Source organism: Chanos chanos, chromosome 3 (genome assembly GCF_902362185.1).
Source record: "Chanos chanos chromosome 3, fChaCha1.1, whole genome shotgun sequence".
NCBI classification, from domain to species: domain Eukaryota; kingdom Metazoa; phylum Chordata; class Actinopteri; order Gonorynchiformes; family Chanidae; genus Chanos; species Chanos chanos.
This window is the reverse complement of record NC_044497.1, coordinates 51,867,497-51,890,731: the sequence shown is the minus strand read 5'-3', so window position 1 is coordinate 51,890,731 and position 23,235 is coordinate 51,867,497. Positions and strand designations below refer to the sequence as shown.

The following is a 23,235-nucleotide window of genomic DNA, read 5'->3' as shown; positions in this document are numbered from 1 at the left end:
TTGACACAATACACCTCTCCCCCTCAGGCTATCAATCACAAACGGAAAAAGCAGAGAAAAATTGGCAACGTGATCTGAGTGGTCAAAGAAGATTAAAAAAAAAAAAAAAACCCAAAAATGTACAAAATAAATAACCTGGCTTACCTGAGGGCTTTGAACTAAACTTTTATCTGCTTTGGGGAAAAAAAGGAGAAAAAGGGAAAAACAGGGGGAAGGGTCACTTTTTAATGCACAGTCTAATTATGCTTTCAGGTATAATGTTTATTTTTTTTCTCAGAGTAAGTAATTCAATGAATAAATAAATAAGTCGAATGAAATAAAATATCTGAGAGTCAACTTCTCTCAGTTTTCATTTTGCTTTTTGCAGCAAGGAGCAAGTGTGTGTGTGCTAGGCTTAAACAAGAAGACGAAACTCTAAAGAGGATATAAACTGCCACAAGGTGGCAATGTTAAACCAGAACAATGCGAGCAGTGAGAAGATGTACACTGTCATCTAACCACAAACAGAAAATGTCAGAACTAAGGACTTAAGAGAGGCTTATTTTTTTATATCTATATTTACCTATCTATCTATCTCTCTCTCCCTCTCTCTCTCTTTCTCTCTCTCTCTATACATATATAGATAGATAGATACAGATATATGTGTGTGTGCGTGTGTGTGTACGTATGTACGTATCTTTGAGATGTTAAATAACCATGGGTTCTGTCTGTAATTCTGCGGAGTTATTTGAGTTTGAGGAATAATCGAACTTGTTTGGCAGAGGGCATCTGGGATTAAGGGAAGATTACCTGACTCGGGCTGGTGCCTGTGGAGTGCAGCGTTGAGCACAGCTCGCACCTCGCTGCTGCCAGACAGTTTGGCGTAATGCAGGACATCGTGACCGAGCGAGTCAACGACGTGCAGGTCTGCTCCTCTCTCCACTAACACCTCCACAGCAGCTGCACAGCTGCTCTCGCTGGCCAGCATCACCGCCGTCCTGAGGTGTCAAAAGGCTTTCGTAAACAACAACCGGCGCGGCCAGAACGCGCTCGCGCGACAAATTCTTACTGTGCCTCGCGCAGAGGTCTTACCTGCCGTTCTTATCGCAGGCGTTGACGTCGGCGCCCCAGTCGACCAGGCTGCGGCAAACCTCGGCGTGGGCATGCCTGGCAGACAGCAGCAAGGGGGTGAAACCGTCCTAGAGAAAGAGAGAACATTGGACTGTCAATTCTCTCCCTCAAACGTTGCAATTTTCGAGCTAATGGCCTTTCCTGCGGTAACAGCGCTGCTATTGCACAGGGGTAGTCTATGATTAAGACCAGTACGTGAGCTTTTTTCCCATATATGGGAAGAATGATGTGTAAGGGAGTTTTTGGTGAGGATTTGTGATGAATGTGCTATAGTTTTTGGCAGCATATTAAAACGGAAATGACACACAAATGAGTATGAAAGAGCCAAGCAAGTTTTTTTTTTTTTTTTTTGTTTCTGCAATATCCTTTGGCAAGGTAGGGAAACCATTCCCGACCCCCCCCCCCCACTTCTACAAATATTGCCCCTTCACCTCTTCTTCCCAGGTCAATGTGGGTTGGGCCAATGAGTCTAATGTTGGAAACTGACACCTCATCAAAGGCATATTTAGACAGCTTAAGCTTCGCTAAAGCTACAGCTTGTTTCCAGTTCCTTGCTGGAGAAAGGAAAATGATTCACCGCACTCACAGTACCAGTGCACATTTTAAGGCATTACATCTACGACGGAAACACCACAAAACTGAAGTTAACAGAATTCTCCCGGGTCCCCAGATGCCATGTCTTTTTCTACAAAATCACCCAGTCTTCTGCCTTCCTAAAGAACTTTGCTACTGCCTCTTTTAAATGTCACGTAGATATGGACATGTCAAAAAGACACAAAGTTTCTCCTTGTTTAAAAGTCAACTAGTATGTTCTTTTTTCACCTCTGTACCTCAGCATGCATGAGAGGCTAGTTTTTGACTGACTGTCAACTGAGTGAGGCTTCTACTAGCAAGGTGTGAAAACACTAAATCTCTTTCAGTCCACATTCATGGAACGGGCAGGCTGCTCAAATCTAACATACACAAAACGTGCTTGCTATGAAAGAGTGCCTCTGTTTACGTGTGTGTTCTTTGCTGCATGTGCTGTATATGTTTTTTTTTTTCTTTTTTTTTTCTTATCAAGTAAACTATTTGTTCCCCTAAAATCCGAGTGATTAAAAGATCCTAAATCAATCCTATTCGCGCTGAACAACCACCAGTGGCAAACAATTTAGAGCCTTCTGATTAGATGCTCCATTTAACATGCTCCAAATTTGTTTCTTTGATTTCAGAAGGGAAGAAAGAAAGAAAGAAAGAAAGAAAGAAAGACAGAAAGAAAGAAAGAAAGAAAGAAAGAAAGAAAGAAAGAAAGAAAGAAAGAAAGCAGACTGTTGCTCAGAGGGTAAATATTAAGAAAAGAAAAACTAAATCAATAAGCACAAATCTAAATCCAGAAGGCTCACCTGCCATTGATCTGCATGCAGGAAATTCAGAGCAAGGGGAACCAATTTAACAATCTGACATTTAGGCCATCTGTAATGTTAGTGCTGAGCACAACGTGCCAGGGAATGTTATGGTTACAGTTTAAGCGAACGGGGGGTGTGGAAGGGGGGGGGGTGCAAAAAGTGATTTGAAGGGCTATATTCAGACCATTACATACTTAGGTGGTGTTCGTTTCTGACACGATGTGGGACACGTTCTAACTTTTTAGGTATATGGGCCAAACCCTCAACTACGTCTTGTAATAATAAACTCTGCAATTACCCCCGCTTGCATTTCAGAGGGCGAAATTTAGAAAGCACTCTGAAAATTCAGCTCTACTGACTTATCCTCAGCGTCATTCTCCCAGGATTCTCTCGGCTTCACACTTACTTAGCCGCAGCAAAGTAATCAGACACGAAAAGGCAGACCTCTCTTTTGCTCACCTGACACGCTGCCTTTACAAAGCTAGCCTCATTATACTAAACGTGGTCGTGCTCTGTTGTCCGACCGAACATACGGTAAACGTTCGGTTTAGTCAGTCTGAGGTCTGTTGCTGCTGTTAATAGCAGGATTTTCAATTTTTTTTTATTGGAACATATTTGTGGTATTTATTCAGAGATACATAGACATACGGGATGCCAAGTCTTAGCGAGTTGGTATGCCCTGTTTTAAAACAAGAATGGGAATAAGAAACAGATGCGTGTTTTTTTTTTTTTTTTAACTCGACGTTTGGACCAACGCCCTGAACCAAGCTTGTACCCTGTCTGTCTGTCTGTCTGACCGCTGAGCTAAAGAGAGTCCTCCAATCACCCAGCGCAAGAGTAAAACTCCAGGAACGAACCTTGGAAAACAAATCGGCCACGCTAGATCGGTGCCGCTTTGTCCGACGGTCTCCCGTTCTGACTGGCCTGGGTTTTGAACTCTGGATTCTTCTCACTTCTTCCATTCTGAATCCCTATTCCCTGAGCCTCAAGGGACAATCACTCTTTCCAGACGAAACAGAGCACCACGGTGGTGTGACCTCCGTTATTTTCAGGTTTCCGAGTTTTTAGCGAAGAAAGGCCTGCGTGTACCGCCGAGGGGACGAGTGAAAATTGAGGGAGTTGAGTCTATAAAAAGGTGCGCTCTTTGAGGAAAGAAGACGAGAGCGCAAAAAAAAAAAAAAAAAAAAATCCACAGACAGAATTTTAATCCGAAACACAATGCAGTTTTAACTGTGCTTCTCAGCAGGCCAAAACCTGGCAGTCTCTGTTATGACCATCTTTACAAGATGGGCACAGCTTGAGCTGACGGAGAGCCTCCCACACAATGAGCCTGGCCATTTACGGCTTAGAGAGTGATCATTTACCGTGTCAACAACGGTAACACGCAAAGGCAAACTATACAGTCGGAAAGACATGCATAGGTTCTCAACCTATGATTATGGCAGAGCCGTGCATGAGCGTCACTGGGGACTCCTGGTGTCATTTAAAATAAGGTCTACAACACCTGTGCATTATCATCTAAGTGCTCAGTGTGCAGGTGGTCACCTATAGCTTAGACTTAGTATACATGGCAGACAAGCACTGCTGAACTGTGTACAGCCTCTTTCCACTGATCTTTAGTGACGCTCAGACGGCAGCGAGGCCACCAGAGCACGGAGAATATTGCGCTTGTGTTGCATCAGAGATCCGAGACCTAAAGAGAGACCTTCTTTTTGAAATATGACGGAGTCACTCCAAAGGAAGAACGCAGTGTGAATAATTAAGAAGTTAATAAGCTACACTCTGAAAGACTGGGCGTCAGTTTGAACGTGCAGAGGGGGATAAACATGGGTTTGTGGGGAAAAAAAAAAAAAAAGACAAAACAAAACAAAACATTTTTTCTTTGTTTCTCGGTTTCTTTTAAGTTCTCGACGCAGCCCAATTTTTCAGGCAGCCCGTGATTTGTCGTTAAAAAGAGGATGAGCACTTAAAATAAAGAATCTATATCCATAGACAGAACGCACATTAAGAGAAAACCCCGATGGGCATTCACTTCCGTGCATTCGATTCTATGCTTTATCCATTAGCACATTAAGTTTAACATCTGGAGAAGAACTTTTCTGCCCTCATAGCTCTGGACTGAACTGTGATCTTCGCCGTGTCAATGATCAGCTTCATTCAGACTGAACGTTGACACATCTGGGTGTCCTTGAATTTGTGACTTACTTCATTTCGCTGAACAATGTTGTACCACTTTTAGATTTTGAGTTACCCGATTTTAGTAACAGGGTGCAAACGTTGGTTTATTTGCAGCACCGTGCAGAAACGCTATATTAAGTCAGCTCTTTAATGAGAGGAAGGCCATGGCTGTAATGGAGCTATTTAAAAAAAGAAAAAAAAAAAAAAAGAATGCGTTTGGCAGAGGGTAGCTTGGCGCCATCTTGGCAACTGCTATGGCATGACACCAACTAAGGAGAAGCCCAGCTGAAAAAAAAAAAAATAAAAAAAACCTCAGGCGCGTCATTTCCCTTTCGCGGAGACAACAAGTCTGCCATTGGTAGCTTAATCATCATTACCAAAACACTGCATCTATGCTCATGGGAACAGAGTCAGAGAGAAACTGGATGTTTGTTATTGCACATGCTTGAGGTAGACCACACAGCAGATTAGGGGAGCTGAATCGAATATCAAGGATACATGGGGTGGGGGGGTGGTAAAAAAACAAAAACAAAAACAAAACAAAACAAAGAAAAAAACCCAAACAAAAACAGTTATACATCAAAATAAGTACACACATAAATAAAATAATAAAATGAAAGATTGAAGGGACTCTGAGACATACCGTATCCTTGAGGTTAACTGGAGAACTGTGCTCACACAAGAGCTGAACAATTATGTTATTTCCACTGATAGCTGTGTGAGAGAAAACAGATGAGAAAAAAAAAAAAAACAGATTGAGTTGATCATTGCAACAAAGAAGCAGTCAAGGTTTAAAAAAGAAAAGATAAAAAAGGAAGAAAGAAAGAAAGAAAGAAAGAAAAAAACGTTTCCAAAGAACTACAACAAAAAGTACAAATTTCTAACATTCTCCATGTACCCAGTTTAAAAGAAATCTTACAAACAGTCATGATCCATTGACACATGGTAGTTTTCCATCAGTTAAATTATATTCCAACGATGTTGTCAACAAGAATGTCAATAATTACTTGTTTGACTGTGTCAAAGAGTTTGCTTTTGACTGTCACTTTTTTTTTTTATCTCCCATAATTCATATGATCTGCCAGCACATTTTGTTTCTAGGCGGTTGAAAGTCCCTCTGGTATTGTCCCTGTTGTCACAAATACAAACAGCTCACAAAAAAGGGCTCAATTTTCGACTAGCACGCTGACAATTTACCAATACAACAATATCTCACGATAGCTAAAATGGCCGTGTGGGAGTTCAATTTTCTTTTGTGCTGGACCCTCACCCGTCGCCGACCAACGTTTCAACAGCATGTGTCTTGGCGATAAACGGCGCCGCGCGGTGCTCTGCCGCGGCGCTAACGTCAGGTAAACGCGAGGGGAGCATCAGTACTCATAGGCTGTTTGCCAAAGACCTGCAACTGCGCGCTATCACAGCGCACTATCCTATACAAACAGCAACGCAATGATAAAACTGCAGGTGGTAATGCTCTCTAAAACGGTCTGTTGGCTTCAGAAACATCTCTTCTACGGGCCTTGATGTTCAAGCCCAATGGGTTTGCAGGGTTCTGATGATCTTGAATGTACTTTAAGCCAATCTTACCTGCATGATGAAGCGGGGTTTTTCCTGAGCCGTCCACGGCATCAACCAAACATTTACTCTGTTGGTCAAAAACGCATTATTGTGGCATTACAAATGTGTCTTCACATTTGCAATCTTCGCAATGAAACATTCATTCGAGACAAGCATATCTAACTGCAGATAAGCAGCTGGACAGAAATTCGCAAGTTTCAGTCAAAAGAGGGCAGAGTCCACTTTAACACCTTCTCATTCATCATTTAACAGCATGTCGAGACAGTGTTCATGGTGGGAAGGAAACACAAGACATTGATTTGACGGGCCTTATCAGACAAAAAGAACTACCTCACGTCAAATATGACAGAAGCAAGCAATCGGCTCCCAAATTATCTCTGGTATGGATGTATCATTAGCTGCTGTATCATTAGCTGCTGTCACCGACAGACCATAATTCAGCGTAATGGTTACGCATTTGAACCCAAGGCAACAAATGACGAGTTTAGCTTGAAAGACAGTTGTTGCATCATTAGATAAGACAAGCTGTCAAATGAAGGCAAGTTACAATGATCAAGTGCTTGTCTTGTTTAATATTTCAAAGCTGACAGAAAGACTGAAAAACAAGACGTGAGTAATGACTGTGCATAATGTTAAGAGGTGAAACACACCTGGAAGACCTCTATTTGTTAACAGATACAGATTTTTGTCTCAAGCAACGCAGCTTGTTAACGTGTCGAGACAGTTATGAAAATGTACCGAACCGTTTCCAGCCCAGAGATGAAAGAGATGGGAACAGAGTGTCGAGCAGAGAGAGGAAAAGCAAAAAAAAAAATTCCGCGAGGAATTCTCCACCACTCCCGGCAGACGCAGCAGGAGTATATAAACCCCAATCTGAGCTTTCATCTATGGTGGGTGACTCAGTCAGTCATGTGCTGGTTGTGCAACAGCACCAGGGACACTGAGAGAGACGTGATCCACGATGAACACACCACAACGGCCCACGCCGGACCGCAGGAGGTGGGTGATAGGACTGGAGCCTGACGTTAAGTTCGTGGAAAAATATGCAAGCTACCAGGCAGAACACTGATTTGGTTTAGTGTTAGTGGCCGCAGCAAAACTCCACGCTATGGCTCTCATTCGCCCGTGGTTTCTTTCACAGTAAGCATGTTCTGCATCCCGGATTAGTGTGGAGTTCAGCGCTTATAACCCTGCTTTTTTTTTATTATCATTTATTTATTTATTTATTTAACGAAGTAAGGTAAGGGGAAAAAAAAAAAAAAGAAAGCTCATAAGTTGATTCCCTCTGGAATTCCCAAAGACATCTGGAATCAATGTATTAATTATTTATCAGCAAAAAGAAAATTGAGAAACTGCATTACCTGTATTAATTTTTTGGCACACTCTTGATGGTTGTTTTTGGCAGCGAGATGTAAAGCACTAAAACCTAAATTAGGTGGAAAAAAAAAAAGAAAGAAAGAGAGAAAGAAAGAAAAAGTCATAAGGCATCTGATGTGCATTTGGTCCGAGGCATTATTCAATTATGCAACAAAGAAGAATTGAGTAACGCAAATGCAGGACTAAATCAGTCGCTGGCAGGAGGGGGAAAGAAAGAAAGAAAGAAAGAAAGAAAGAAAGAAAGAAAGAAAGAAAGAAAGAAAGAAAGAAAGAAATTCAGAGGAAGTTATGGGAACAAACCTGAAGCATCTACAACGGACAAATCGGCTCCGTGGGCTAGAATCGTTGCCAGACACTCTGTTTGTCCACGGGTGGCTGCCACATGCAGACTGACAGAGAGAAAGAGAGAGAGATAAAACAGTGTGACAATTTAATTTTCTTTCCAAACAAGAACTTAACATCATCACAGACGATAGCAGAATGCATGACATAAAAGAGCACTGATTCTATTTAGACTTTACCTGAGGCTAAATGCTCTATATGACAGAATGTTAATAAAGGAGCCACTGAGAACCATGGGATCAAAACTGAATGGAGCTGAAATCGATTACAATGGGCAACTTATAGAAAGGTAAATGTACTGAAAAATTTCACAATAAAAATGAATGAATGATCAAATGAAGAGTGTTCCTTAAGGCTGAAGAATGTAGGTTTTTTGAATACTCCAACATTTCAGAAGATTACTAGCCTGAGATAATCCTGAGGCAATTTCTGCACAAAGAATTTCTGTTCCTTTACTTGTGATTAAATCTGATCTAAGCACTGAATGAAGAAAAAAACAAACAAACAAACAAACAAAAAACGCTTCCTACTGAATGGCTGCTATTTAAATTTGCAAGGCTAAATATCTATACAAGTTTATCCTCAAATGCTTGATTTTCTAGACATAAAACCAGTGAACTGTGAACAAAAGTGATGGACATGGAGACTCCACCCACGTCAGGTGTATTATGGAAGCATTAGACCTTAGGGAAAAAACCTCGGATCTCTTCACACAATCTATTGAGATACTCAGATCTGTCATTTTACAGCAATGATATACTGCACAATGACCTTCGACACATTCACTTATGTTATAAAAAACAGCCATGGCACGTCAATTTAGCTACCGTACATCCCCGTATGACCATTTCAATGTGTTTTTGGTCAGGACTGAAGGGGATTTCAAGATCATTACGCTAATGATGTTGATTATGTGAGTGAAGATCAGTCAATGAGGTTATTTTCAAAAAAATCCGTACAGCAGGAAGAGACTTTTCTATCTCTAACTGCAACATTATTGAGATGACTGAAATGGCTAGATCAGTCTTGAAAGACATTCCTGGTGTTTTTTCTTTCGCTTTATCTGATTGGAAAGAGCTTTTTGAAAGAAAGTCTTGACAGCATGAATATTACTCTTTTAACTTGGTTTCCACGGACGCGTTGATGATATCTCTGACACTTTGAACATGTAAGAAGTCAGATAATAAAAAAAAAAAAATGAACTATGTAACCATGACATTCACAATAAAGGGTACATTCCGTCTCTTTTTCATGGTCTTGATGCAAACAACTGAAAATCAAATGTGAGCGATATACTCTCAGTGAATTATTTATTTCCCTGGCACATAACATTAAATTAGAAATGTGTACAATTTTTTTTTTTTTTTTTAAACATCAAGTTAGGTATAGTCATTGATTCTGACATTTTTCCTGGTTACTGTAATTAACATAACTGAATGACAAATTTGGGACTTTTTCAAGGTAAATAACACGGTTGATGAAGCAAATGATTACGAAAATCGTGAGAGGTCTCGCGTCTTATCCCCCTCATTATCCGCAAATTACATATCCCCGTGGTGATTATGACAGCTCAAAAATGCCGTGCACGTCTGTGGATACGCTGCTTGACAGGGCCTACCACTGAGGATGCAAACAATAGGCTCTTCAAACGGGGACAGATAAAGGGGTATTGTGGGGATTTTGTGAATGTTTCCTCTCAGAGTCAATCTGCTACAGTAGGCTGGGACCCATTCAAGTCACCTGTTTCCTGTTAGGCCACATTCTTGTGTAAGACATTGAACTGGTGTGGGTCTCCCTTTGGTTGGGTTTAACTATAGTGGTCTCAAACAGAAAAAATTGCCTCTGATAGTGCTATTCATGGGCGTACAGTGGCACAGTGGGTAGCGCTGTTGCCTCACAGCACGCAGGTTCCGGGTTTCGATTCCCGGCCAGGGTCCTTTCTGTGTGGAGTTTCCCCCACGGGAGCTCTGGTTTCCTCCCACAGTCCAAAGACATGCAGGTCAGGCGAATTAGAGATACTAAATTGCCCCTAGGTGTGAATGTGTTTGTCTGTGCGTCTGTCCTGCCGACTAGTCCAGGGTGTTTCCCTGTCTTTTGCCCAGTGAATGCTGGGATAGATAAGGATAATTAGGATAAGCTGCTTAGATAATGAGCGAGCAGTATTCATTATCTACCATTATCTACCTTTCTCAGCTCCATGTATTAAAAAAAAAAAGACCACGGTTCTGTCATACCACATACAATGGATCTTTTCTCCTGATTTCACATATTTTCTGTGTTTATGCTGCTGATTGGAGGAAAGTGGCGTTAATATTGAAGAATTATTTCACCAAACATATCATTCAGAGCACTGACAGGTAGTTTATGGTCCCTGTCAGTGAAATGATATATTCACAGAACAGTTCCATTTCCAGCCTCTTCTGACGTTTATTTAACCTTGTATAAATAGAACATATCACATCACTGTTTTTTAAAAAAAAACAACGTGGACGAACAACTCCAAAGTCTCTAACCGAGACAAATGAACCAAACCCCCCCCCCAATTTGTTAACCGAACTTGGTTCTATCCTCTACGTCAAAAGTTTTTAAGCAAGTGGTTCATCAATATAATGCAGTTTGGGATTAGGGTTGCCAAGTGTAAAATTAACTCTGAAACAGGCCATGGAAGGTGAACACATGTAAAATCAGTCCTGTGAGAAGGGTGTCTGTATTCACTAGGTTTGCTTTCCCTTATATTCTGCAATGTCTGACCTACTCTGGTGTTTTGAAAAAAAAGAAAGAACTAATACAGTGCAGAAAACCAAAATAGTTAGCCCCTTACTCCTTGTGGTAAGTGAGGTTTTATTTTAGTGAACTATATTGCATAGTTGACCCACTGTAAGATAATACATTAAACACAGCGCTGACTTAGCCGAGCGGCTTTTGCCTTCATCGCGTACGATGAATGAATGCAAAGCTTGTTCACGAGAGATGCTCGCACAGCATTCTCGCACAGAAAACCCGCTCCAGGGTTCAATGTCCCAAATGCAAAAGAATCAATATAAACATGACCATTTAAACACGACCTCCATTCAGTTCCCCCCCCACCCCCCACCCCCGGTACTCACGCTGACTTCCCCTCGCTGTCAAGCTTGGTGGCACTGGCCCCTTTTTTCCCTAAGAGTGAGGCAACCTTATCGACCTCCCCGTGTTCCACTGCGCCGAGGAGCCGTTCGTCGTTCTTACTCCATTCGTGGGCCTAAAGGGGGAGGAAGCCGAAATGTCAAGTCTTATCACAGCCACACGCATTAACACAAGTTAATTTACAGGTCACCGCTCCACACTGCAATACTATGAGTAACAAGCTCACGTTGTTTCAAGGAGTTATCGCACAGTGTGTTGCAAGCTGTTCTGTTTACATAATTCGGTAAAAAAAAAAAAAGAGAAAGAAGAAAAAAGGGACAATGGATTATTTCAGCTGCATCAATTAATCAGATACCAAAGTTTTATTCAACGTCTCTTGTTCATCCAGTGTCTCAGTAGCATCTCCTATTGTATAGAAAGAGTGAGTGACACTTTCCAAGAGATACTAGCAAAGTAGTTGCAAATTAGTTCATTTTCGAGCCATTACGACACTTTTCATGACATCATCTCTTTGTGTTAGTAGCTCTGCAAATAAAACAGCATAATGTTTTCCAATTTGAGAGAGCAATGCCTTGCCATGCAAGACAAAAAAAAAAAAAAAAAAGGATGATGTCATCAAACTGCACAGTGTGTCTCTCCTGCTCAGCAGATAATTTCCTGCCATAATTGCCATTATTTTGATAAACTGGACAGGGTTCAGCCATGGCTTACACAAAAAAAGAAAGAAAGAAAAAGGAAGTGGTTTGATGTTTTTTGCTGCATTCCATTCAAAATCATCCCCATAGGACCTCCTATCCATCTCAAACTACAAAAAAAAAAAAAAAAAAAAGAACCCTGACAACAGCGCTCAACAAGGTCTAGGCACTGAGTCATCGGGACAAGCCATCAAGCACCCCCCCCCCCCCCCCCCCCCCCCCCCCGCCCCAACTACGGCGGCTAAAGCAGGAGAGCGAATACACAATGGCAGGCTAGAATCAGTCCATGGGAGAGCTGGTCTCTTCAAATGTGTATACAATACAAGGTCCTGACTCCGAGGATACATGATTGATGCAGTGTCTCCACAGGCTATTGAAATGGAGGTGAGGCATCCTATAGAGCTACGGCTTCAGGAAACTGTCCAGATCTGCTGGAGGCGCTCTTCAAGAGGATTTAAAAAAAAAAAAAAAGTTTTAGAATCATTCTTTCAATCCTCAGTCCGAGACAAATGTGAGGAATTGTAGAGGGAACTTTATTTATTTGAAGAGATGGAAGTTCTACAGGGAGCTTTCGAAAGCATGAATCTGATTTAGGACAATACATTTTAGCCTACATTGTTTAACACATCAGCGAATGTGAAATAAGATTGCCCAAAAGCGGCTGGGGTTGCAAGCCTTTTGTTGGCGGAGACTAAACTAATACAGCACAATGAGTGGACAAATATGCAATTCACTGTATACAAAACAATCACAATGAAAATGTTAGTTTGTGAGTTTGTGTACAAGGGAGGGACAGTGTTTACAAGAGCCTGTAAAAAGTAGACCACAAAGGTCAGCCGACGCTAGTCGAGGTTGCTGCTTAAGTCTGTCACTATTTTCGGAATGCATGGTAACACTATACGACTGGCTGACAGACAGTGGAAAACCCAGGGTTATTTTTATGAACTGCATGGCTTTGGTCTACAATACGCAATGCACCCATGTCAGAGTACCACAACTCAACAGGCCTAAAGGACCAAACATCTTTTTTGAGACTGAACTCCGTGCACTGGTACGAAAAGGGTTCTCAGCTCATCTATGCTTGGTAGCCCTCAGCTGTGTCAAAGTTACAATTAAATTAAGTTGATAAAATGCATATTTCAGTTCATTTCACATTATTGCAGCTGATATCGCACAGTTCAGTGCCATCTTTACTCATACATCACCTCAGTGAAGGTAGCTACCAAATGTTTCTGTCTACACAGCTAAAAATATTAGTTTTCTTTTATTTCCAGACAAAGATCAAGCCCAGAATTTAATGAAGGTAACCATGAGCTTGCATGGGAGAATGGTGAAGAAAGATCAAACGATGGTCTACCACTTTTACGACATGTCACGATTTTCAAAATAGCTGTAACGTATTAAATCAGTCAATATTCTTCTGATGTGTACAGCTGTGTTTCAGAGACATTTATCACGGTTTGATTTTGGCCTCTCTGTTTATTCCAATCAAGTTGATGTTGACTGTAAAAAAATAAATAAATAAAAAATAAAAAACAACATGGCAGCAGTCCGAGGGCAATTAAATCCAACATCTTTTGTGTCGACATTACCGCTTAGCATCAGGGAGTCTTCCTCTTAAAGCAGAAATTACAATGCAGCGGAGTGCATTTAAAGTTCAATTTAGTTATGCACCAGATTGTAGAGATAGTGGAGGTTGAAACTGTAATCAATGGGATTACAGGAGAAAAGAGAATAACATGGAGTAAACAGAAGGAAGATAAGCTTACTGTCACTCAACGCCAACGCATAAAGCTTAGCCTCGAAACTAACATGCATTTCTTCAGCTGTCTGTAGTGATAAAAGGTTACCGCCGAGAGGCAAAAAAAAAAAAAAAAAAAAAAAAAAAGGCTCAATAAAACACAGGGCTGTAGCTTGCAGAATCCTAAAAAACGTCAGTTAAACATTAGTGGGCGTGTAAGAACGTAGAAGATATCAGAAGATATCAAAATACCACGTCTCGCATACCCAGTCAGCATGAGCGGAACAGCTGCCCTGGGTCTCAATAAACAAATGAAATAAATAAATAAATAAAAAGACCCGATTTGAACCGCAACGCATCACTGTCACACGTTATCATCTTAAATCATGTACTATATTTCAACAGGTCTTTTATTTTTCCAAAAGAGCATGGAATTAAAACGACAAACTGAAGAGGACATCCGACTGGGTTCAGTCGTCCACTGTTCATTGAGGAACCAAACAGAGGGTCTAAAATACAATTAAGTTCTTAAATTAAATAAAGTTCTTACAATAAATGAAGAAAAGACCTTCACAGTTTAAACAGAACACCAAACACTTTATACAGACCACAATCACCCTCTTTGGGGGGAGAAAAAAAATATTTTGGAGAAACAGTGCCAAGGTTCCATGCATCACTTCAGATTCCCCATTTGAAACGAAAACTTCGGAACAGGCCGCCAACTAACGTAACGCTGGTGACGATGGGGACGTGGGCAATAACCCTGGGAAACCGATATCTACAACGGGTACACAAAAATGTCTTATTCAACCTGAAGGCAAATAAACCTAAACAGAAAAAAACCCACTGAATCTTGTAGGCTAATCTTGTAGTGAGAGCACTGCAAATTACTCAAAGTCCTCTCCTTTCCTGGTACCACAGAGATCAGATTTAAACAATGAGGGGGAAAAAAATCTGGAGTAGCAGCTAATCTGGCATGATAAAATATACCCTACCCACAGTCATTCTCACACAGTAGTCAGGAAAAGGAGGGAAAAAAAAAAAAGAATTAGATTTAAAATTAGTTCATTGGAAAAATGTGGGCACAGCACGAAACAGACGCAAAAATGTCACAAAAACATGAACCATAATGAGCGTGCATAAAAATAGACTGTTTAATTGGGTGCTCCTGCTAAGAGACAGCTAATTAAACTCGAAACCACAGTCAAACTTCAAACCTAAACAAACTAGACCAAATTAGCTTTGTTAGAACGAGTTTAGAAGCTTGTGATCTCCTGCAATCTTGACACAGAGAATCGAGGGGGGGGGGGGGGGGGGGGTCTTTAATCAAAGGCCTCATTCAGGCTGTAATACTGACATTTGTGATACTTAAGAGAAAGTTGTGCAAGTCTTTTTCTGTGGTTCAAATCGTAGCAAACCTATGAAAATCTGCCACGATATCTGTAAAAAAAAAAAAAAAAAAAAAAAACCATGTAAAAACATGACAGAGTCCTCTTTTGTGTCATGACCAGCCTCCTACAAAAACAGGAAACACTTAACATTATTTGAAGGAGGCTTGTGACTAAATAACCACAGGGAAAAAAAAAAAAGAAAAGAAAAGAAAACCGTGTAACAAAGATCATCTCCACCCTTTTCTCAGTGTAAACATTAATCTCTTATCTGATAAAGGTGTTCCTTGCCACAGCAATATTCCTGGATTTTGTGGAAGTGGTTTAAAAAAAAAAAAAAAAGCAACGTTTTACCTCATCAATTTTCATTACCAAAGAACATACAGCCAACAGTCTGGAAATCGGTACAGCCAAAAGCTAAAAATACAAACAGAATTTCTAGATGATTGGTGTGGTGTTGTATGAGAAATGCTTGGAAACAGAAGGTAAGTTATCAAACGTAGAGCCGTCGGCTGTACATGAAACCCTGCGGATCAAAAGCTCATGTAACTCAATCCCCTCGTGTGAAACCCCACAACAAGGATTTCACACTAATAGGAAAGCTTGATTGAGATGCTCTGGCGGCTAAGCTAAACCACTGAGAAAGGACTACGCTAGGATCCCTTATCACAAGGAATCTCTGTTCAAAGGAATCCCTGCTCAAGCTCCATTCTCCACGATATCCAAGAACACACACCAGCGAAAATGTCTCTGAATGCTTGACTTTATTCAAACTCAAGAGAGTGTTACAAAGTTTGTCCAGAGATTTTAAGGCTTTTTTTTGGGCCAAATTAGCTTTGTATGACAAGGGAGGGAAGTGAAAGTAAAACATCTTCATGTGACCATGTGGGTGGACAAGCAGGTCCTTTCTCTTGAATGTTATTAGTGCAAATATACCTCACAATGTGTACATTATATACTATCCCATGACACTACAAATGCCTGCGTTTCAACCTCTTTGTTCTTGATAAAACCGGATTTCCCATTTACCCCAGTCAGGGAACAGAACGGCACAGATCACATCAGGATTTGTGCTTGACATTGCACTTTAATCTGTAAAAACATCATATTATTTAGCAAGTGTTATACAAAGCATAGACTAATCCCCCATTGGAAAAAAAAATGTTGCATATGACCAGTGCTGAGATTGAAATACATATTTGGCTATTTTACAAATCTTTACAGATGTCTTTTCCAGAGGGCGAAAGTACACTAAAACTATAATCTCTCATAATCCCGTTAATAGTTTTTTTTTTTGCCGTGTGGCATATTGATGAAACTAAGAGAAGAAACAAATGTTGTGAAGGAGAAAGAAAAGTAGATGTTCTCTGTTACCACTGAGCTCTATACCATGTGTTCTTCCAACAACCATAGCGGCTGTCTCCAGTGTATTACACCTTGTAAGAGAGAACTGTACAAGATTCCTTGGGTCTGAGAAAATCCTTAGACCAGATTTATGTTGCTCTGTGTAGACAAACAACAGCTGTTAAAACCACTTTAGATTCTGCTAAAGCCCTAGACATTTTTTTGTCCTCTGAGTTTTTTTTTTACCCAGAGCATTGAGCTGGGCTTTTAAAAAAAAAAAAAAGGGGGGGGGTGTTTGTCTTCCCCCCACCCCCCCACCCCCATTTCTCCTAACACACATGAACCAATCCCATCCATCCCTACAGAAAGCAGCATGTCACCCATAAAGCGGATGATTATGAATGTTGTAATCCCTAGTTCATAAATGTCACACACTCCCTGACATGTCGCTTCCCGTGGAAATTCTTATTCTTGCTCATTATTGCTTATGAAAAAAAGCTGCAGCCACTCATTAACTAAAGATAAAGAGGAACGGCTGTCAGCTGAGATCCTACAATGCTGAAGATGTCACAGAGATAGTTCCTTCCAAACTAAGACCAGCACTGATGCATCTCAATTTCCAGTATTAGCCAATGCTGAGCATATGAATCATGAAGCAAAAAACAATGCACAGTTTCTACCAGAGACCAGCTGAGAAAAATGCATACTAATTCTCAAACTCTCAAGCTGTTTACATTACTCTAGATGCTAATAAAGAGAGAAAAAGGCCCAATTTATTAGTTTCAACCCCCCCAAGTGCTGACAACAAAACAAAGCTTTTTTTATTTATTTATTCATTTATTCAAAAGCATGTAGTTATGGTTAATTTCAGCCACCACATTCCAAGTAGAAACCCAAACTAATAATTGTAAAGAGATTTCCCCCAAAGTTTTTCAGATGAGGAGCACAAACCAGAACAGACAGATATGACAACTGATTGACATTACAAAGTACAAAGCCTGAACATTACTTTAGATTTCACAGTCCTGGAATGAGGTGGAATGAGTTTAATCCTGACGTATTGATGTGTACAGATAGCTCTACACCTCTGCTTCCTTTTACCAAAAATAGCTTTCCCTGCTGTATTAATAAAATCTACTTGAACTTGAAAACCTCTTCGCATTCTAGTACCATTCAAGAAATCACAAGGCTTTTTGAGATGAAGATCAGGAACGGGACAGGAAAAAAAAAAAGTAAGGCATCTCTTTTTAAATTTCACCCAGTTGCACTAGACACAGTTACATAAGGAGTCCGAACACATGAATTTGGCTTTCCCCGAGGTCCTGAAAGCCAGCTTCCTTATCTTGGATCTGCTGCCTAACCCATTACTTCATTTCTGCAATGCACACACTCTTGCCTAGGGAGGCAAGGAGGTTTGAATTGTTTGGACAACTTTATTTATGACTGCATTAAAGACAACAACACTTAGAGTGACATGATATACACATGAGCTATAATTACCATCTTTGACTTGTCACTTTGACCTGTTCCCCTGATGTTATCTTGCAAAGCCATTTAAGAGCTAAGGTTGAAATGCTTGAGTATCTCTGGTCTACAACTGGATTCTTTTTTTTTTCCCCCTATCTGCTTCTTACTCCATCTGTATCAGCTGGTTATCTCCAGTTTATGGGAGGAAATGAGAACTGAGCAATGAGCTCATGGTGAGTCATTTTATGCAGCCGCGTTAAACAAGAAAATATAAAGCATAATCCTGAGAGCAAATGAATTAGAGACTCAGGGCTGAGGTGAAGGCTATCTTAAGACTAGCTCTTAATCTTTCTGAGTAATGCAGTGGGGAGTAGGTTATTACAGAGGCTCCACTCTAACTGAGAATACCTGCTGTGCCAATTCTCATCCGCTTTATTGCACTCTTGCCAGATTTGCTCTGACTGGTTGTCTGAGGCTTTGTTTGCCTGTTAGCTTCATCGCGATTGGTCGCCGACACAGAACTCTGCAGCTGTGAGCATTTGATTGGTCCCTTTATTCGAGAGACGGTATAAGGGATTCACACGGTTGTAGGTGGCGACTAGCCAATGCAAAGAGCCTGTAAGGCACCTGAGAACAATGTTCTGGCATTTGCTGATTTTGCCAAACAATCTTTACATGTATGTCCAGGGGTTCGGCTAATTTGTAAAAGGCTACTCTTTACCCTATCTTTTTCCGAGAGACATAATATCAGGTGATTATTTGAATGTGGCTTGACACACCCCAAAATATGCAAATGTGCAAACACCTGGCACTGTCAATAGAGGTAGCTATTTATGATCTCACCCCGATTTGGTATGGGGGCACTGGGACATAAAAAAGCAAAGGGTCACTCCCCTGTAAGGCTTGTATGAAGAGGCGAAGGCAAATGTTTGGCAAAAGCCTCAATCCAGGCTCCAGGTACGGCATGGAATCAGTGTCCAATCAGTCGGCTGTTGCCAACCAGATAGTCTGCATGAGAGTGCAGATAATTCTGTTCAGTGCCAGAGTGTTGTAGTAGTGAAACAAATGATATATCTTACATCAGTTGACTGATGTGCTGATCCTACACCCTTCTTCATCAGTAATGTCTCAGCTATGACATCATTGCTCAACCTCTTCCATACATAGTAATCTCAGCTTGCCTTCTTAGCATTCAGGAAGGGCTGTCTCTCTGTAAGCTTTTCTAATTGTTCCATTTGACATCTAAAACTGTTTCTGCAGAGACACAAAAAAGGCCAAATGAAATCTTCTGGGTTACGTGTTAGTTTGTCTAAAGGGCTTAACGGTGTATTGATTTTCCGTTGCGTGCTAATACGTGCAATAAGCTTCAAGAAAGGGCAGGTTTAGGCATACCACGACTTGAATGGAAGTCATTTATTCACAGCAGATGGGTGATTCGCCAGCAAGCATGAGAATGCGCACTGTTTTCTGCTTTGATAGTCAGGCTTTGCGCAACTTTTGCCATCATCACGATCTGATAAACAGGGACATTCTGAGGTATGGCTTTAAATGACAGCGGTAATTCAAAACCCCTTCTTTTTTTTTTCTACCCGAGAACGATAAAAGGATAAACAAACACACTCAGTAAGATCTGCAGAGACAGGCTTTGTTTCACATAAGCCAAAAAAAAAAAAAATAGTCCAGAGACATGTCAAAATGACATACTCCATAAACTGACCGAAGAGTTTCTTTGATTTACATCCATAATATACGTCATAATATTTTAGACATGTATCAAAATCTGTGTAAACTATTTAGTCAGGTCAGCGCTACCACTGAGGTAAAAGACAGAGACAGATTAACCAGTGTGTGGTGGGGATAAAGAAGGAGCTAATGGTTTAGTGTGAACAGAAGAGTCATTTTGAGACAGATTGCAACAGTCTGAACTATGAACAACACCGTTTAATAATATAATTATTGTTATGACTAAAATGCACTACAGCTAAAACATGACTAATTATGATATAATGAATAAAAATGTGATCATTCTCTGCCTGATTTGGTAAGTTTCGGGGAGTGATTTGTCTTGGAGGGATTGCGGACATAGTTTGGCTTCAGCTGCAGTGAAGAAAAAAAAAAAAAAAAAACACCCCTCTTGAGATAGTTCTGCACTGATTGAGCAGTGTCCCTTTGTTCTGGGGTATGTGGCATAGTCTAAGAGGCTAGGGGGTGGGGGTTGCTAGAGGAGTAGCTAGGCAAGGACACTGAGTAATTGCTGTGGACACAACAGCATCCTAGATGAGATAAGACCAGGATTTGGCCAGGAATGTAACAGGGGCTCAACACTTTCAGCACACGACTCGGCACAGAAGAAGAAGAAGAAAAAAAACAACAACCACGAAACATCTCAGTCTGCTGTCCACTCAAAACTTTGGTTTCATTTCCATTTATTTTGGCTCACAATTGCAATTAGGCTACTACTATAGCCTCACTAATCACATGATGTTTAGCTAGAGCTGAGCGTTCAGTCATAACCAAAAGGCTTCATTTCCCTTTTGTTTTCACTCCACATAAATCTCCTGTAAAGCTCCGATCATTTTTTATAAGGGTTTTGTTCATTAGCCTACCAGCATTAGTAGTTTGCAAGAATGTGAATTACTGGTTCATATGTGATCAAATGTACCCAGGAAACTATAAGCCTCCACTATGACCAAAAAAAAAAAAAATTCTCACTTGATGACTGACCTTCGCGCTGTCTGAATCCTTAGCAACCCTTTCACTTCCGAGAAAGTGCATTTCATGTGCAGCGAATTACATGATATAATGATGTTAATGCTACGAGACAAAAGATGTAATTATACCCTTTGTGGCTGTTCGGAAAATGCTTTGATACTGACATCATGAAAGTTGTTACGGGGCCTAGTTCAAGTAAAGTGCAGCCAAAGTAAAAATCTCTGTTAATGTTACAGGAACTACTTGGCAAATTGGCTGGTTTCATAAAACTATTTATATTGGCATCCCTGTTCTCCTGTTTTGTTAAAGAATGAATGTCTGGCCCCAAAAATAAATTCCAGTGCAATTTAGAATGACACACAAAACCTAAAATAGAATCAAGGGGATATTTTGTTTTTGCCTGAACTAGACTACCCTTTCGAGAGAGCATTGTAGACGGTAGAAAAGCAAGAGAACATATAGACTGCAAGTTAAATATGAGACCCTGTCTACTGGACACAGTAAAGAATGCAGAGACTGAAGAAAAAAGAGAGGAAAAAAAAGACACAGCCAGGAGGGAAGTTTCTGGCTCAAAGGAAACCACAAACAGTCAGAAAACAAAAATCTTCTGTTCTATACTCCATCTGCTACTTAAATTTTGATGTTGTTCTGTGGAGTTTACATATAGCGCAGATATGTTTTCAAGATATTCATCTGTGTATTTCATTGATGTTCAGCTCTGACATCATTTTTAATAAAGTCTGAATCTAGGTTGCTGTAACACTGACCAATTTCAATATTTATGGACACAAATCCGTAAATAAGAAATGCACAACAATCAATGAAAGGTCTTGAAATTTGATGGGGTAAAAAAAAAAAAAAAAAAAAAAAAAAAAACTTTGACCTTAGACATCCTTCGCTGTTCAAAGATATTTCCAAGTCTGTGTTAAGACATGTTTTTCAATCAAATTTATGTAAGGTGGACGTATAAATGATTATTGCAGTGCCCATGTCTGAAGAGTGGAGAGTGGTGGTGTGGGTGGTTAGGTGATAAGCCCACAGTTTTACAGCACCAAGCTGTTTCCAAGCAACCACAATATTCAGGAATCTACACCCACCATACTTCAACAAATTCTATCAAATTTCATAAAAAAAATCACCACATTTAGCTTATATGCTTAAACAACCCAGACTCCCCCCCCCCCCCCCCCATTTTCATAGACATGTCACTGGTTTTAAGAGTAAAAGGCACTGGAAAGTCCCTTTCTGCAACACATTTGCTACAAACCATGGACTCCTCTGATATGTCTCTTACTAATGAGGACAAGCACGATGAGTATACTGGCTAATCACTGATTCAAAGCTTGAGCAATTTAAACTTCAAGAGGCAATCTAATTTCTGGCATAATCTGGCTGCGTTATAAAGATTTTTCTTTTTTTTTTTTTTACAAAATGAGAGTGCAATCATGGTCATGGAGCAGCCTGGAAAAACATCCAGTTGGTTATATAAAGCTAACAGCCATTCTCCCTCTCTAAAAATTCTTCCTCTTAAAAAAACCAAATGATGTTCTATTATGGTCAATGAAAAGACAGCTGAACCAAACTAACTGGAAGCGAGTCACTTCCTGTGGAGGGAATTTTTGTGGGATTAAAACTCAGACAGAGAGAGAGAGAGTCACTCCCTGCTATGATTCAATTCGTTGATGTCTCAATCATTCAGTGGTAACAGACACACCTTAATTTTCAAAAGTATAACTACTCTTTAGGAGTCTTTGTCCATCAAACTATTGACTTCTTTTGACATATGAAACTCAAGTTGCGTGAGAAAGCTGTCTCCTGTGTGGATACAGAGACAAAACGAAAATAAGAAGGGGAATATTTCAATTATGCTATGCTGTGAATTCTGTAACCGTTGATTACATCAATGAAAACACTGCCTGTGACAAATACCAGAGTCACCCAGCATGGCAGCACAGTGAATATGATTATCGCCATGGCTACTCAAAAGAATGAGGCCTTCGAGTAGATAAGGCCACAGCCTACCTGCAGTGATACATTTTCATGCATCATATAAGAAAAGGGCGACCAAAGTTGCTACTTACATCAGTCTTCCTAAATTTCGCTTTTAGGCTCTTCATGTTAGTCCATACAGTTTCACACAGGTCCGGGGAATTCTGCATAAAAATCAAAAGCCCGTGAGTTTCAAACTCAACAGTACATAAATTATTCTCAGGCCGTTAAAAGCGAGAGATCCTTTCATTCAATATCTGGACAAAAACTATGCAGATATCTATTAATTACCCCCAAACACATCTGCGTTCATTTGGGTAAATATTAATGGGAATGCGCTCAAGTTTTTCTTACCTCATAAATTATCTAGAACACAATTATACAAAGTGTTGAAAAGGCGCTTCAAAACTGAGAGCGTGCATATTTTAAATCATTAATATTCCAAGGGCGCAATCACAGTTCCTGCAGAGCAACCTCAGCGGGAAAGTAAAAGTTTGTGTCAGCCACTATCAGGTAACTAGTAACTAACATAGGTCAGACAAGCAAACAGTCTGGGAGATTAGATTTGTTTGAGATAGCTAACATAAGTAACAATGGAACGTACCTCTTTCCAGTACACGATTCTAATTGGAATAAGGTAAACAATGGCATGCACAACAAGCAGTGTGACGACAGCACTCTTTTTCTCTTTCAGTAGGCTAACTTACAATAGGCAAGCTGCTAACTGGTAAAGAACGCGCTACTGCAATATTTACATTACGTTCTTCACTGAAACAATAAACGTAAATGGGAAAAGTGTTTATAGA

General features: G+C 40.3%; 1 protein-coding gene across 1 annotated transcript in view; it reads right to left on the bottom strand.

Annotated features, from left to right (window-relative positions):
- Window positions 1-23,235, bottom strand: part of rai14 (retinoic acid induced 14) — a 29,686-nt gene that overhangs the window by 6,388 nt on the left and 63 nt on the right. The window contains exons 2-10 of the mRNA XM_030769642.1: window positions 22,522-22,593; window positions 11,078-11,208; window positions 7,929-8,017; window positions 7,613-7,677; window positions 6,261-6,318; window positions 5,317-5,387; window positions 1,072-1,178; window positions 790-977; window positions 145-170 (exon numbers count right to left, since the gene is read on the bottom strand). Of these exons, the coding sequence (XP_030625502.1) occupies window positions 145-170; window positions 790-977; window positions 1,072-1,178; window positions 5,317-5,387; window positions 6,261-6,318; window positions 7,613-7,677; window positions 7,929-8,017; window positions 11,078-11,208; window positions 22,522-22,557 (771 nt within the window). The 5' untranslated portion in view covers window positions 22,558-22,593. The remainder of the gene's footprint in view (window positions 1-144; window positions 171-789; window positions 978-1,071; window positions 1,179-5,316; window positions 5,388-6,260; window positions 6,319-7,612; window positions 7,678-7,928; window positions 8,018-11,077; window positions 11,209-22,521; window positions 22,594-23,235) is intronic.